The sequence below is a fragment of the Prinia subflava genome, chromosome 2 (genome assembly GCF_021018805.1).
Source record: "Prinia subflava isolate CZ2003 ecotype Zambia chromosome 2, Cam_Psub_1.2, whole genome shotgun sequence".
Taxonomy (NCBI): Eukaryota; Metazoa; Chordata; class Aves; order Passeriformes; family Cisticolidae; genus Prinia; species Prinia subflava.
This window is the reverse complement of record NC_086248.1, coordinates 18591567-18608052: the sequence shown is the minus strand read 5'-3', so window position 1 is coordinate 18608052 and position 16486 is coordinate 18591567. Positions and strand designations below refer to the sequence as shown.

Here is a 16486-nt window from a genome sequence, read left to right as displayed (position 1 = left end):
CCAAACTTTTTTCTGAAATGTACTAACAAGACTGGTGCATATTAGACGAAAGAGGTACTTTCCCCCTCTGATTAAAGCTGATAAGGCTTCACCTGGGAGAGGAGGTAAAGAACAGAGTCCAATTTTGCATTTCAAGGAATATGGCGTGAGTCTGGAAGAGACTGACACGAACATTCTGGAAATACAATTTGTGGGAAGACGATGCAGGAGTACGATTTAAGTCCAATCTGCAAAGAGTTAAGATGTTCAGAATGTAAAGCAACAGAAACATGAATGCTGAATTGCTTCCTCAGGCTACTAGAGAAGGCAGAGAAACTGAATTTATTTTTTATAAAGATTTTGCTAGATATTAGCAAAAATATTCCTACCTGTTTGGGTAGTGAGTCATGCTGAAGCTGAGAAATGTTATTCATTAGTGGTTAATATGAGTTAGACTGACGTATGTCTGTGCAGTACTCAATCCTACTTCAGTATTCAGGAGTGAAGTTAGGTCAGTTGAGGCACCAAGCCCTGCAGTTATTTGATTTAAATAACAAAACCTCGTCTTTACATACCTTCGATGAGAAGCATAATTTCCAGTAATATGCCCAGAGCCATCACACCCAGGGGTGGGACACCTAGAATAACAATCGAAGAGACACCCAAAAGTTACTGACAGGAAAGATGTAACTGCCCATCTAAAAATATTCACTGTTTCAGTCTTTGTTTCCTCAGGAGCCAGGCTTTGGGACCCCTAACCACTGCTAAACCTGAGCTTAATTCCACATCAGGGACAAACATAGTTTTTCATTCATAAAATGTTTTTGTTTGCTATTCCTCAGCTGCCACTCCAAAGCATCCTGGATATCTCAAGTACTGGCAGATTAGTGGAGATTTCCCAGCAATCCGACATCCCTCCACCACCAGCAGTGAGTCAGGTTGACAGCAATGGACTATCCCCTAAAATGGTGTATGCTTAGGCAGTGGCTAACACTGCCTTGAGTAATTTTCTTTTCCACTGGAGCTATTGCTCTAATCCCATGGCACAATGTCATGAGGTTGCACCGAATGCTTATGAGACCCCTTCACCTCTCTCCATGAAGCAAAGGAAATGCCTAAGAAAAAGGAAGTGTGTAGACAGGTAAGTAATGCCAGCCTCTTGCAGAGAGATGGTAACCCACCCAAATGGTACCAAACACCAAGCTACAGCACCACACAGGAATGGTACAGCTCTCAGTGGAATTTCTAATAGTGGAATGACATTAGAGCCATCAAAGAAAATGGATGGATTTTTCTACATTGCAAAGATGATTGTCATCATCACAGAAAAAGCTACATTATAATGCTAAATAAAATCATTAGCTGGTATTTGAACTGCTATACTAAATCACAGAAAAGACAAAGAATTAATTTATATGCATTTTACTGAACAGATAAATGCTACATGAATTCCAAAAAGTCACTTTTCTTGAGCTTCAGTTTTGAATTTTAGCCATGCTATTTAAAGCTTAATTTGGAGAAAGCATTCAAATTCAAAAAAGCTTGCTCACAAATTCAGATATTGCATTCTAAAACCTTAGATTTCCACAACACTGAATTTTTCTCCTATTTGAATCAGGAGTTCATGAAGACTTTGGCTTTCACCCTTTAGTTACATGTGTGCTTTCCTCAAAGTTGGTAAGTTGTGCTTTACTCATACTGGTAAGCTTTTATTTCACAAGGTTTCTACAGAGAGCTGAACATTTCTTAAAATCAGTAAATAAACAACCCAGAATTCAGTGCTCTGGAGTTGTCGTGTTCTATTAGGATGAATTTTAACTATTTTAAGCTAGTAAGCATTACCTACTTCTGAGGAGCTCAGCAGGGCCGAACTTCAAACATGATTATTGCTACCTTGAAAGATATAAATTAAACTGGAATTTATTCACTGAAGTTCCCATATAATCTTCATCTGGACCAGTTTATTTGCTCTATAGAGTACATCAAAATATGGCAGCAGTTCTCAGATGTTAGCTGGTAAAACTTATGGGGTTCCCTACAACACTGAAGTTTCTTTCTCCATCCCAAACAGGCAGTGCACTTTGGACAAGAAATCTAAACAAAGCTTAGAAACAATTCTCCTTCTCTCTTGCTTTGTCTTTGCACAAGACCAAATATATGACTGTGATCTTGCATGAAAGGTATATTAACATAGCTCTTAAAGACCAACGTACAGGTTGACATTACACATCAATCTTTCTGCTTATAGAAAGATAAAGCCCATAATTTCTGCATGAATCCTTCTGATACCATTTAGGTAAAACTATGATCCTTGACATATAGTCATAACTCAGTCTGTATGCCTCTTACTCTTCATTCTTGGTTGTGGTTGCACATGGCTAGCATCAACTTTGGTTATTTATTTAAAAAATAAGTGGTCAGGGCACCTAATATGAAGGGTCTTATAATTTAAATACTCTATATCTATGTATATAGATAGATATGTTCTCATTATTTTTATTTTTAGATAAATGTTTTGAGCTCTACAGAGAGACGATCTCCTGCTTCATGGGATTTTTTTTCATGCTAGGTGGCTTCAGCAGTCTCCAATGTCTATTTCCTATTTCCATCAAGACTAGCTGCATCACTGAAGCCTGACTAAAACCTCTTAAGATGCTGATTCATAAGATATGGGGATAAGAATTAATTAAAGGTATTGACTACACTTTGGCTCTACATGTTCACAGCATTTAAATGAATAAAGGAGAACCTGGAGCTATGGGACTATTCCTCTGCAGTCTGTCTGGGGTACCACAAGGATTTCTTCTTTATGAGCCCATGATTTGAAGACACCATTTTCCTCTCCAGACTTTCTGTCCTTTTGAGGGTAAGCTATTAGCAAAACTGAACAATGGGTTTTTTTCATCTTTTCCAAGACTTTTTGTTACAGGCAGCATGATTAATAGTGTCTTAACAAAAAGGATTTATAAGTATATCCCGTCAATCAATCTTAAAATAAGATCACTGCACCTCAACCATTTGGACAGTCTAACACAATTTTAAAACTAGCTTATTTCTGTGTCATTTAAAAAAAAATAAGCAACTGAAGCTAAAGAAGAAATCAACCCACTGTAAATTGAACAGAGTATCTTCAGAAATGGCTTTGCACAGTTCATATCAGTTAAAAATATACTTTTGATTAAACCAGATGAGATCTTTACGTTTGCAAGGATTTCAGAAAGACCTTTCAAATTTTGATTTTGGCACTAATAATATTTGTTTTCAAATTTCATAAGTTTATATTTACCTTCATATAACAGATGAAATTAGAGTTTAGTGCAGTCAGTAAGAACATTTTAAAACTCTGGAACACTAATATTTCTGCTGTTCCCATTCAGTGGGAAGTGCTTATAACAGTGTGACACGTAGGATGCAGATATGCAGCAGTTTCTTACAACTATGTAGCTATTACAATATTTACTTGCTATCTTAAACAGATCAGATGAGGAGACAACCCCAAATTCTTGTGCTATTGGAATTGGGAGCCTGTATTTTCCAAATGTCTGAGCATATGTAGACTTGAATACACCTTACTACTTTGCTATCATTTACTACCTATACATATATGACTTAATCACGTGTACAAACAACAATGCCAGAAAAATGTATGCCCTGATTATAAGAGGCAGGTGATGTGAAACTTTGAAAAAGACTATCAGAGTACGTGGAAAAAGAGAGCTGCAGTCTTCCTTGCTTACTTAAAGTAAATCTGTTTTGGCAGGATCAGAAACTCATTTGTAGAATTTACATAATAGCTTATTGTAGCACAGGAAATACTTTAGTACTGTAATGAGGGAGGTGATAAAAGGAACTGACTCTGTGAAGAGTGAAGTTCAGGACTTCACTTAACTACAAATTCAGGGCATCCAGTAAAAGAAAGAGCTTCTCAGGGAAGGGGGATGCAGTTAGCAGTGCCTTGATGTCCCATTCATTTCACAGACCATCCCAGAGAAGCATTTCTGTGAAAATAAGCAGAAGCAGGAAGTAGGGCAGGCAGCAGAACAGCAACAGCTGTGGCAGCTGGATTCAGTATTGGGCTCAGATTCAATAGCAGGAGAAAAATTGAGGAGAGTTAAATTGAGAAGAATACACCTAAGCCCAGCTATTGATTCTTCACTATGGCAAGACTGAAGGTGTGCAGCAATTAAAACAAACTTCTGGCAGAAGAACTAAGGGAGGTTCCCTGGGACTGGGGAGGAAATGGATGCAATGCCCAAATGAGTTCTGGGAAGGTTTTTTCAAATGCCAGTGGTTATAAGTCTTGTTGAAACCTCAGCTCACAAGACCCCCCCAGCACTCACCAGCATAGGGCACTACAAATAAGGCCCATAATTAAACATTAAATATTCCTAGGCTTTTATCAAGGTCTACAGGAGCAAGATAAGCTTACATGTAGTGTACATACTTAGATTTACAGCATTTACAGCGTTTACTAGCATGAGAGCAAATAGGATTTTACACAAAGTGCAAAGACAGAACTGCAATAGTTTCCTCCTCATTATTGTGTATGACTTTGGTTGACTTACTTTTTCAAATTATTTTAAAAAATAAATTAGATCCAAAATATAGAGATAAAACAAAGACATAAAAAACTACTTTGATGTTTTTATTTTTGTGCTGAGAATATCAGCTCGCACGGAAAAGAATTAAACCATCAATTTCTCTCACACTGGCCAATTGCAATGAGTTCCTACAAAATACCTTTCATGAACTGTAAGCTCATGGATCAGCACAAAAGACTGATGTTACCTTTACTGTTTACAGCACTTAGTACCTACTATGTTGTGCATCATCCAATCTTCCCTTCTGAACATTTGTATCAATAGTCTGTCAGAGAGAATATCTTATAAATCACTAATAACTATTTAAAGCAGATGTAGCTACCAAAAGAAAAATCATATTGAATTGAACAGGGGAATAAATTGGCAAATTGTGCAAAAATTCAAAATGGTTCTCTATAATGTTCCACACTGCAAAAGAACAAGGATTAATAGAAAATTATATCTTTCCCATAGTTTTATTTTGACCATGTTGTCAATCTCTATAGTAGAGGTGTGATTTTCTACTGAAGATTCAGAAAGGCTAGAAAAATATAATTGTTTCCTGTGGGATTTTTCATAGCAGAATGCAGGATTTTTTATTGTCTGGTGGTTTCCATCTATTTGAGATTCTGTTTTATTTGACTGAATCACCAGGAATGGAATTCATATGTTGGGACACTGGAAGACAGACACAATAACACTTGCACTTCTGTTTTTTGTCTGAAGATCTGAGAGTATTTTAAAAACCTTACTGAAAAAGGGAAGGATTTGGCAGAGAAAAATTGGACAATAAAGAGTCTAAATTACTTTACAGAGAAGAGGAAAATATGCTAGAAGTATAGATTCTTATTCACTGCTCTGTTTGCAGCTAAAAAGCTATATGTCTTCTGAAACTATATGTAGATTCATAAACAAATTATTGCGGTTTGTTGTTGTTGTTTTTGTCTTTTTTTTTTTTCTTGTGAGGTAGTCCCAAAACAAAAGGTAACAAAAGTAAAATTGTAAAGAAATTGTGTTTGCAGTTCTCTGAATTGAATATGTGAGAGGAGAAAAAAAAGAGAGGGCAAGAAAGGGAAGGGATGAGAAGAAGCCCTGTCAAATTAAAAACTGGATTTTCTGTGGAGTATAGTAGGTTTATTGAGTGTCTATCCCTTTAAGAATTTGAGGGCTTGTCAAAAACGACAGGTTTGCAGCTCTTGACAAACAAGTCTTCCTTCTAACTAGATAAGAGGCCAAAAGAGAAAACAAACTTTTCCCCAGTTCCTTCCTCGGTCACCACTAACCTGCAGGGAGCACTCCAGGGTGAGAAACAAAATCATGAACAGAGCTGTGTGGTCCTCAGTGCGGATTTTTGGCCACAGGTGTACCAGGAAGAGCCAGTGTGGTTGGCTATTGTTATGAAAACATTTCTTTAGCAGGAACTGGACAGATAGCAGCAACTCATTTCATCTTCACTCTTCTGAGTAGTGAGAGCAATGCCTCCCAGCCATTAATGTTCTAGCCAGCTCTGTGAAAGCAATCTGGATATGTAAATCTGTAAAAATCTTATTTACAGTCCCAGGTATTTTGGTAGATTGTCAAGCTCTAATTAAGTATGTGAAGTGGGAATGCTGCTGATTCTTTTCCTCATGACAACACAGAAAAGCTGTTGTCTGTTCTAATTCCAGTAGGAACACAGATATTTTCCATTTTAATCCTGTGGCCTTTTATTTTTTACCATAGTGTTTGATATTTGAACTCCAGTGATACTTTCTTTTGATGTCTAGACCAAAACCCTCTACCTACACAATCTATCTATGAATTTGCAATGAAAAACAGTTTTGTTAGGATGGATTTATTTTCCTTTAATTTTCCTCAGAGAGGTGCCATATCTACGTACTTCCTGTATTTCACGCCTTCAGTTTTCTTTCCTGCTGCCTTTCACTGTATTTTTAATCCCTTTCCTGAAGTGAAGCAAGTACTCCATTTGCTTTTGCTCTATAGTTTGCTTTCCATCCATATTCTTCTCCAGCACTTCTCTGCTGCATTCTACTCCCTCATTCCCCAAATCCTTTTCTTCTTGTCTCTTCTTGCCTCTTTAACATTTTCTCTCTCTCCCTTTTGCTTCTTTTTTTCTCTGTTCCCTTTGGCTGATGCCTTCGATCTCTGTTCCTCCCTCATCCTTCTTCCTTTCATGATCTCTGATAACCTTGAAGTGGATGTTTCTTTCTTCTTTCTTCCTTCCTCTTTGTTGTTTTTTCCCATTATCTTTTCTTTCATCACCCTTGTTGTCCTCCTGCTCTTTTCTCCCAGCTGATTTTATCATTCCTGCCATCTGCATTGCTTGTGGTCCTCTCACGCTGCTGAAATGACTGGGTACACATTCTGCCCTTGTGTCAGAGGAGAAAGTGCTGCCTGTGTGTGAAACCTTAATACAGAATTTATCGGCTGTCAAGACTCAATGAGTCCTTTTAAGTATCTTGCCCTCTTTTTTTTTTTTTTTTTTTAAATTGAAGTCCTTGTGAGCTTTATCACTGGCTTCAAAAGGAGCAGAACCAGCCTAACACTGGGCGCTTCTGGAAATCGCATTCAGAGCTCATTTGAGCTCATTTGAATTGGTTCAAGAGGCAACATAAACTCTGTGGGACAGTCATGCAGATAATGAATATTTCAGGAGATTTTATTTCTCTGATTTCCTATTCAAGGCTAAACTTATGTTCCAGTCCTCACAAATGTACCTGTAATGACTGTGCAAAGTCAGACCTGTATAAATATCAAAGTTTCATAAAAATGCATTGTAATTAAAAAAAATTAAAGAAGTTAAATTTAGATTAATATGTTATTTCCCTCTATTTGTTCAATCTAGAAGGAGTATTTAATCACAGAAATTTAGTTTTAGCAAAAGTGCTAAATATCACTTTTTTACATGTAAAATACTGCTAGCATTTCTCACTTAGCAGAATGCTGATATGACAGGTCTCACTGGAGGTAATAGGGAAATTTAAATGCCAAACCCAGAGCAGATATAAAGGAAGATGATTTCAGGAAATGACAAGAGCCCGCAAAACAAAAAAATTGTGGTGGAGGAGCAAATAGGTGAATTTTTTTTTTTTTTTCATCTTGTCAGGGTTTTTTTTGCATTAGATCCAATGCAGTTCCAGTGGGAGTGGGCAGGAGAGCAGGGAGATCCAGACAAGGATCCCTCCTGGTGGGGCATTACTGAGCCTTCTCAGAAGACATTGGGAGAAGTGCAGATTGGAGATTTGAAAGAAGTGTAGAATGGAAAGATTTGTTGTTGCCACTTTCACTGTACAGTGCTTCTATCCATGAAGGAAAAATGCCAGGCCAATGGAGCTAGTCCAAGCATGAGACTAAAATAATTTTGGCTCAGAGGCTTCATGGAGTAACTTCAGTCTCTTTTATCTCTGCAGCGAGATTGCTCTGTCTCTTTCTCTTTGCCTCTAGAAATCCCCAGCAACTGAATGGTTCTGAACTGGGACATGCTGACTGCATAGTCCTCTCCTCAGGTGAAATTTAATTAATTTCCTGATTTTCTGCATGTACTATTTTTTCTGTCCTACCTGCTGCTATTATCTGTATTGCCTTTCTGCATTTTTTGAACTATGTGGGGGTGAGAAAGAACTTGGTATGTTTTTTAATTACACTGAAATCCATTTTCCTATAAGCAGCCTAAAATGCATCATGCTGGCACATAAAATATTTTCATGCACTCGAATGCACAGATACACACAATGAGTTTAAATTAATTATATTGCTTTAGAAAAAATATTCCTGTGCCTTCCATTACCACCTCTGCATGCTGCCTCTTTTGCTACCAGTCAGGACTTCCCAGCTTCAAAGAAGCAAGTGCCATGACGTGCTGCCCGCTGTTCTCACATCCAGCATCATCACATACCCTCTTAACATGCCAGTTGCCAAAGGCAGGGAATGTGCCTAATGTGAAATAGCTTCTGTGCACTACCCAGGGGGTGCTCTGTGCTCAGAAGCTGCCAGGGGGAAGCTGTGAATCAGTTCTCCCCCTGGGCACCTTGCCCACACTTTTTCTCCTGCCAGCATCGCCTGCCTTGGAGGCAGCACTGGGCAGCTGCAGATCCCCTCCCTGCAGCAGAGAGCACTTCCTGGCAGCAGGGATGAATCAGTTCCAACATATGCAAATTCAAATGTTCATTTCCAAACAGCTCAGCCTTTGGAAAAAAGCTTCATTTGTATGTGAAGGAATACCATGAAATGATGGAGGCACAGATAAAAATGCAGGAGAAGACAGCCTTAAGAGAACATGCCCTACAACTAGGAACAAAGCCATGAAGATTCTCTTGACTCCTAATAACATTGTTGTAAGCCAGTGCTAAAAAAAAAAAAAAAAAAAAAAAAAAAAAAAAAAAAAAAAAAAAAAGTAAATTTATGTGGACACATTTGTCTCTGAAGAAGACTATCCCATTCCTGATTCCTCTATTACTATGGGAACCAGTAATTCTCTCAAGAATATCTGCCAGTCACTGCACAGCAAGATTGGTCCAGGTTTGCAAAATAGCCAGTGACATGATTTCTGTAGCTCCCTGCATTTGACAATGGGTCCAAGTGAAGCACCTGAAGACAGTAACAGAGGTATAACATTTGGTATTCTTCACCTTAAAAGGTGTCTTCAAAAACTCATATAACCAGCCTAACTTTTCTGTTTATGATGAAATTGGGAGTTTTAGCTCAAAATTAAATTAAAATTAGGCTGAATATTGAGTACTTTGAAAATTCACTCTTTAAACTAGGTAATTTTTCCCTGATAAGAAATGTACACTATAGCCAGTAAACTGCTGGTTACCTTGAACACCTTAAAATTATCAATAGACTCATTCTTGAATTTTCATCTCTATGCTGCTGCCTCTCCCATGTTCTGCTTTTTTGTGCTTCAGGTATCTTGTCTTAGGTAAAGCATTCCACAAAGGGTTTGATGGGCACTGCAGTATGACCTTGAAACTGCCACTTCCTGTGAGTTTCCTGGAGATTTGGAATGACTTCAAAATCTGTGAATCTGGAATACTCAAAAAGGTCAGCATCACAGCAAGGAATGCTGAGAAAAGCTGTCAGATTAGGATTGCTAAAAGCAGAGGAAAAAAAGATTACCAGCTTTTATGTAGTCTGTGGCCTTAACAATCCAGTGAAGCTGTTGGTAGGAGACTGGGCACAAGCCAACATTAGCCATTCCTTAACTATTCTATTTATCTATTTCTTGTTTAACCTGTGCATGCACAAACAACAAGGAGAATGATTCCACAGGAAAGGAGAGAATTTGATCAAATTTATGGGGAAAAAAAAAAAAGGTTGAGTGGGAAGGATGGAAAGAAAGAGAGCACAGAGAAAGTCCAGTTTATATGTCCTCCTTCAAAATAGTGTATCTAATATAGGTATGAAAGACCAAGCTTACAAAATACTTCTAGACCTATATAATAAAGACAGTAGCAGAAGTCCTGCCTCTAATGTGAGTTCTCTCAGCCTAGTATTATGGCAAAGCCATAAATCAATAGGATTATAAACATCTGTGAGTTCTCTGGGAAATATATCCTGGGCAGCATGAGGGCTAAGATGTTCGCAAAAATCCCCAAGCCCATTAAAATAATCCAAGTGACAAAAAATGTAATGGGTGGGGATTTTCTTCACTCTTAACAGCTCGTTTCTTACACTCCTGTTTCAAAAGAGCAATTAAAAAGATGATTTTCAGTGCACATAGGAAAGGTAATCTAAAAATAGTTTGGTGTAAAATGTTTAGGTGACTAATTGCATCTTAAGGCTGAGAGTTGTTCTGCTTTATATGCAGCCACTGCATTGTGCTCACTAGTAACCTTGAGAAGTGCTATTGCAGCATGAAGTTCCTTACACTGGATGGACTTTTTTACTTTTTTTCTCCACGTCTGTTTCTCTCCAGAAATATATATCATCCAGTAAGAGGGACAGGTTAACATTTGGATAAAGGGAGCAAACTCAGGTGTTTTGCTTTCCCAGACAGATAAAGCAGAGATACTACTTTCTGTTTTGGGGTGAGGCATCTCCAGCAAATGAGCAAAATACTCCAGTTTTCATGTCATGAAAACAAGCAGCTTTTTCCCTCTAGGCCTAAAAACATTTGTCACAAGCCTAAGTGAAGAAATATGAAAATACTGAGTGTGAATTATATCAGACTGTGAGAGGCAGTCTGGTCTAGTAAGAAGGCTAATGAACAGTGCAGCTAAAGGACAGCCAGTTTTGTTACTGATTTTCTGTGTGACTTTATACTGATTCTTGAAACCCTCTCCGACTTGCTCTAATTTTTCATGTGGCTGACTTTAGACTCACGCTCCACACTGAGTGCTAACTTACCTCAGGTATGCAGTAGGTATATTTAATTCATACTGAAGGGAAAATCCCTAGTGAGAGTCTAGTTATGAGCCTGTCTGCAAGAAGAACAATTGGGCATTACCACAGTTATGTCCATCCCTACAAGTATTCCATCCTACTGCCTCGAGGTAGACTCTGCTGGTAGACACTGGGCAGACAAAACAGATGTAATGAATTAACACTCAGGAAGGTACAATTTTCTTCCCAGCACTCTCAGAACCATGAACATTAAAGTGCAGGTTTGCACAAGGCATTCCAGACGGTTTTGGGCCTGAAGGACTTGATATCCAAGAGTGAGGAAGTTAGCTTGCTCATTCTTATGAAAAAACATTGTAAGGGAATGGTACTGCTGTCTACGAATACCTAACAGGTTGGTGTGGTGAAGGCATAACAGAAGTTTTCTCAGAGCTGCACAGCTGAAGGACAGCCAATACATGAATCAAGTTCAGCACAGAAAAGCCAATTAATAGAAATGAAAAAAAAAACAAACAAAAAAATCCCCCCAAAAAACCAAAAAACCCCCCCAAAAAACCCCCAAACATCAGTCTAGTCAAACACTGGAATAGTTGTGGGAACTTAACCTTGACAACACTCACCAGACAGGGTCCTGCACAACCTATTCCAACTGGACTTGTTCTGAGCAGGAGCTTAGACCAGCTAACATTTGGATACCCCTAGCTACATGATTTTAGAATTCTGTAATGCATCTTAAAAATTTATTAGAGAGAATATTGTTTGGCCTCCTATTGGTGGTACAGATGCAACCTTTATTTAGAGACTCTATTCCAGAAACATCATGCACTATCATTTTTCCATATCCCTTCTGGATAGTTCAAGTTTCAACAATCAGGAAATCTATCTATAAATAATTTTATATATTCAAATATTTGTGTATTTCTTTGTATTTGTATATGTTCTTCTCAATAAATGAAAGTGATGATTTTGAAGTCCAGCTTGCAGAGTTAATAAATGCTCAGAAGTTCTCAGTCAGGTAGATGAAGTGGATCACAACAAACATCCTGATCAGTGAGAGGGACTATTTAATAGATAATTTAAGAGATAATACTCTCAGCTTCTACCAGGGCATCCATCTACCTCTGCTTTGGAGTTTCCTGCTCCCCCTGAAAGGATGCTGCAGCTGTCTGGGTAGCAGCAAAAGAAACAACAGAGCTTTTAGTACAGTATTCAATAACCTGAAATTGGTGTCATTTCACCCTAATCTGTCAGAGAGGATGAGGCAGTTTGCACATTATGAGAACAAAGGCGATATCCCTTCAGTGAGGGCAGGAAACTCTGATAAGACCATTAGAACTGTTTCAAGCTAAACTCTTCATTTTCTGTTGGAATCTGAGACTGCACTGAACAGCACTTAAGTAATAATTCCAGCTCCATATGAATGTTCCAAGGTATCATTAAGCAGAGTACTTGAGAATAAATTGTGCTTCTCATTGCCGTGGGATATGCTCTTGTGTCTTTTCTTACTTTGACCCTCCTTACTTTCTTATCAAAGTTAACAAAGGCAGAAAGTCCATGCTTTTGTACAATTTCCCCTTCTGCAACTCCCGTAGGAGAAGGCAGGGCAAGCTTGGTTTATACTGTAAACATCTCATGAAAGAGCTACACCAGGACTGCAGGCTGAGAGCTGCAGAAATCGTTTTCCAGGCAGCTGCACAGTGCAGGGAGGTTGGAGGCTCCAGCCAGGGATAAAGGGCTGTGCAGGACAATGGCCCCGTGTGGCTGCACGCAGTGCTTGGGCTCTGTTGTACCTCAGGGCTCACAGCTCCCATGCACTGCGGAGGTAGAAAAGCACCTCTCAGAGAGAGAATAACTTTGCCTTACATGACTTTTACTAGAAGGTTTTCCTCTGACTTTTTCAAAGCAAAAAAAGTCTTTTCCAAAACCACTTCCTGTTTTGGTTTGCTTATAGTCAAATAAGCCTGAGCATGTATTTACTGCTCCTTACTCTGATTTCTAATTGACTTGGTGTTGATACAGACCTTGTCTAAACTTTGATTAATACCTTTTCCAGACTGGTGAGGAAGAACCGTAACTTTCTATTATCAGAGTGACTGTTTGCATCTTCTAGTCAAACTCTGCCAAAGTATTTTTTAAGAAATCACTATCCTTGCAACCATTCCTGCTAAATAAAAGCCCCTTGCCAAGGACTTGGAAGAATATTACATGGGGCGGAAACCTAGCTGCAACACAAAGTCTCTGTTTTGATTTGCTCAGAGGTTGGGATCCTCAGCTATACATGACATGGAAGAAGAACATCTTAACCTTCTTGCATGAAGTAGAGATAGGCATAATGCCATTCAGCACCCGTTCAGACATAGGAAAACCACTAATTTCAAGATGAATACAGGATCACAGGAAGGTCAGCTGTGGAATAAGTTATCCAGCAGACTACATCCTACAGAAATGTCTCCCATAGATTGTCGCTCCTCAGTACTTATAGTTGTCAACTGTCTCTCTTGCACAGAATGTAATCCATTGGCAATGTCTTTAAAACAGCCAATTTCCCCTCTACATGGTGAAAGAAGCTTATAAGAAAAATCAACCCCTGGATAAGTATCTTATCCATTGCATTTACTTTACCTTTGAATGGAAGTATCTTCATTGACATGAACAAGGAAATTTTTCTTAGCCTTTAAGACAATCCCACTACCTTTTGAATTTTAAGATGGAATAAAAATATTTTTGAGATTGTTCTTGATTATGAAAGACCTTATATGAGGATATAAACACATCTGGTCTGTGGCACATTAGCATTCACAAGAATTTTGCAAGAATTGGAGATATGTGGTCCTGATGTGTTTCCTTATCAGAATTCGTGAACCAGCAGCATTTACTTTGGCTTCAGCAGAGTTAACACAAAAATTTGTAAAAAGGAAATGAAAATCAGTTAAATTATTATCAAACATAGTATTCTGGGTAACAGTTTTGCATACAAAATTTGCAGAAAATTATTTCTCATTTGCATTGAATATCAATAATTTTTACTTTACAGAATTTTATTGTATCAAATAGAATTCCAACAAAATTTAAGAACTTCCTCACCAGTACTTGAATAATTAAACTTTAAAAATACTCTTTTCTTTAAAAACAAATTGTGATAGGACCCTGTCTATGACAGTATCAATCTGAAACTGCTTTTGTCAAGTGGAAGGAATGCAAACTCTACATGGAATTTGGCCTTGTAATATTGTGCTCACTCCATTAAAAACGTGCTACTAAGGGGAAGCTTTTCAAAGTTGCAGGACATAATCTTGGATCCAAAGCCAGCTAAAGACAGTGGGAGGTGTTCTATTGCCCCAGTTGCCCAGAGATGCTGTGGGTGCCTCACCCCTGGAGGTACTTAAGGCCAGGCTGGATGGTTTTGAGTTACCTGGTCAAGTGGAAGGTACTCCTGCCCATGGCAGAGGGCTTGGAACTAGATGATCTTTAGAGTCCGTTCCAACCCAAACCTTTCTGTGATTCTATGATTTTATTACTTAAAAAAGGTTTTGGATTAGGTCTCAGTAAAGAATTAGAACCAATAAAGGACTTTTTCTGTGAACATGGATATTGAGGATTAAACCTTAGTTGGTTTAAAAAAGAAAAAAATTCCTAATAACTTCATTCTTTCAGATTCTTCACTTCACACTCAAATCACAAAAGTTGTATTCCATGTTATTCAAAAGCAAGGCCCTTGCCCCTCCTTCATTATACCTATACTTATAGAATATACTTACGCTTTCCTGACAGATGTTGCTTGATTAGTGCATCAGAGGAAAACAAACCACCACCTACAATGGTTCCTGGAGAAGGCTTGAGGAGAAACCCATGATCTATCATTTTTTAAAATCATTCAGTTATTTCCATATAAATTTTTATGGTTCCCCTGAGGTTTTTTTTTCTATAATTTTTTCACAAATCTTATTCATGGGGAACAAAACCAGTGATTTTTCTCTGCAGTGTCCAGCATATCTCTGCAGTGTCTAGCATAACTAACATTTACTTTTTAGCTTTTAAATTAAAACTTATTTGTGAAATGCCCAGCAGCTTCTGAATTCAGTCCCCATTAAAGAATAACTCTGGGATTTAAAAGAAAAAATACAATTATTTTTAAGAAATAATGAAGTTTTTTTTATTCTCCTCCTATTGCCTGACATCATGTCTGGTTCATTACTGAAATAGGGATTCCAATCATAGAGTCAAAAAGGAATGTTTTTTACTTATTAAACTCAGAATCCAGCATTCAATAGATTGCATTTAATGTGGGGTAATTTTATTTCTTTTAGTTATCATCAGTTTATACAAGAAAACAAAAAACCCCCACCCCAAGCTCATAGTTTTACTGGTAAAAGGAGTAAGCTGTGATTTTGTAATAGTTCTTTAGAATACTTTTGGTGTGCACCATGTAGAAGTGCCAGACTGGCCTAAAAAAACTATTTCTCTACCTGTAAAAAAGAAAAGAAAGTCTATGAATTGGTTTTCTTATAAACTAACTGCATCTGTATGTTTTGATTCTTTTCCTATTTAATATAGAAGAAAAATACTTGGGTATGTAATCTCTTCTGAATAAATTACAGATAATATCTTTTAACTGATCATATGCTTTCATAATGACATTCCCATTTATTTGCAGTCTGAAAATTTGGAAACTAGATTTTGTTCATCTCTGTGTACTGTTAACTCTGAAGCCTAAAGAAGGCATTTTAAATATCACCCTGACTGACTACTTTACAGCTCATTATTTGAAGGAAACTCTGTCAATATTATAACTCTGGAGACTACATCTTAAATATAATTTATTCAGATTCATTTTTGAAGGGTCTGTCTTCTTTCCTTTTTTTCCCACAGTCCAAAAAATAATACCTAATGGTAGGAATGTGTTTATACTTCAGTCCTCCTCTGCCTCCTTATTACAAAAAACATATACTGCTGAAGCTGAGTACAGTGCAAGCACAGTCAAGCATACAAAAATAATTAATGTTGGCCAGTGGTAAAGTACTCCTCAAATTTTAAGGTTTTTTCATACAACTGAGGCCATGCTGAAAGAGCACAGTGCTGTTATCTGTGGAAGGAGAGAAATCAACAGACTTTGAAGCAGTGGAAATTCTGTGTGTGTTAGGTAGAAGAGCAGTTCTTACATGCAGATGAGCAAATGTAACTTCCACTTACTGGGAATACAAAAATATTGTAAAAGAAGGTTATGATGAGGTGTTTATGAGGGATATGGGATATTTTAGAGATATAAAACATTGATATAGATACTACAGTGCTGCAAAAAATGTGTGCCACATAAAGTCCCAATAGTACTGAGATAAAGGGATGAACTTAACTGCATGGCAAAATCAGATGTTACTGTGCAGATACAGACACCACATAATCGAGTTAGCAACGGGCCATTTTAAGAAACCAAATAATATAAGGAATTTTGTAACTTCAAAAGATTTCAATAAGGCAATCAAACATGAATGCTAGCCCAAGAGAGTAGCTGAGGGCGTCTGCCCAGATCATCACTGTTGTATCTTAGCATAACTCTTCCAAAGACAGTGGAGCTATGCTAATTTACA

The 16486-nt window shown here is 37.7% G+C and overlaps 1 protein-coding gene and 1 long non-coding RNA gene across 5 annotated transcripts in view; one reads left to right on the top strand and one right to left on the bottom strand.

Annotated features, from left to right (window-relative positions):
* Positions 1-16486, bottom strand: part of MYT1L (myelin transcription factor 1 like) — a 128874-nt gene that overhangs the window by 31620 nt on the left and 80768 nt on the right. For all 4 annotated transcript variants that reach the window (XM_063389265.1, XM_063389270.1, XM_063389254.1 and 1 more), the window contains exon 14: positions 555-617. In XM_063389265.1, the coding sequence (XP_063245335.1) occupies positions 555-617 (63 nt within the window). The remainder of the gene's footprint in view (positions 1-554; positions 618-16486) is intronic.
* Positions 2559-13853, top strand: LOC134546437 (uncharacterized). The gene is made up of 3 exons (XR_010079171.1): positions 2559-2845; positions 9467-9602; positions 12955-13853. It is a non-coding gene; the product is annotated as an uncharacterized LOC134546437 (long non-coding RNA).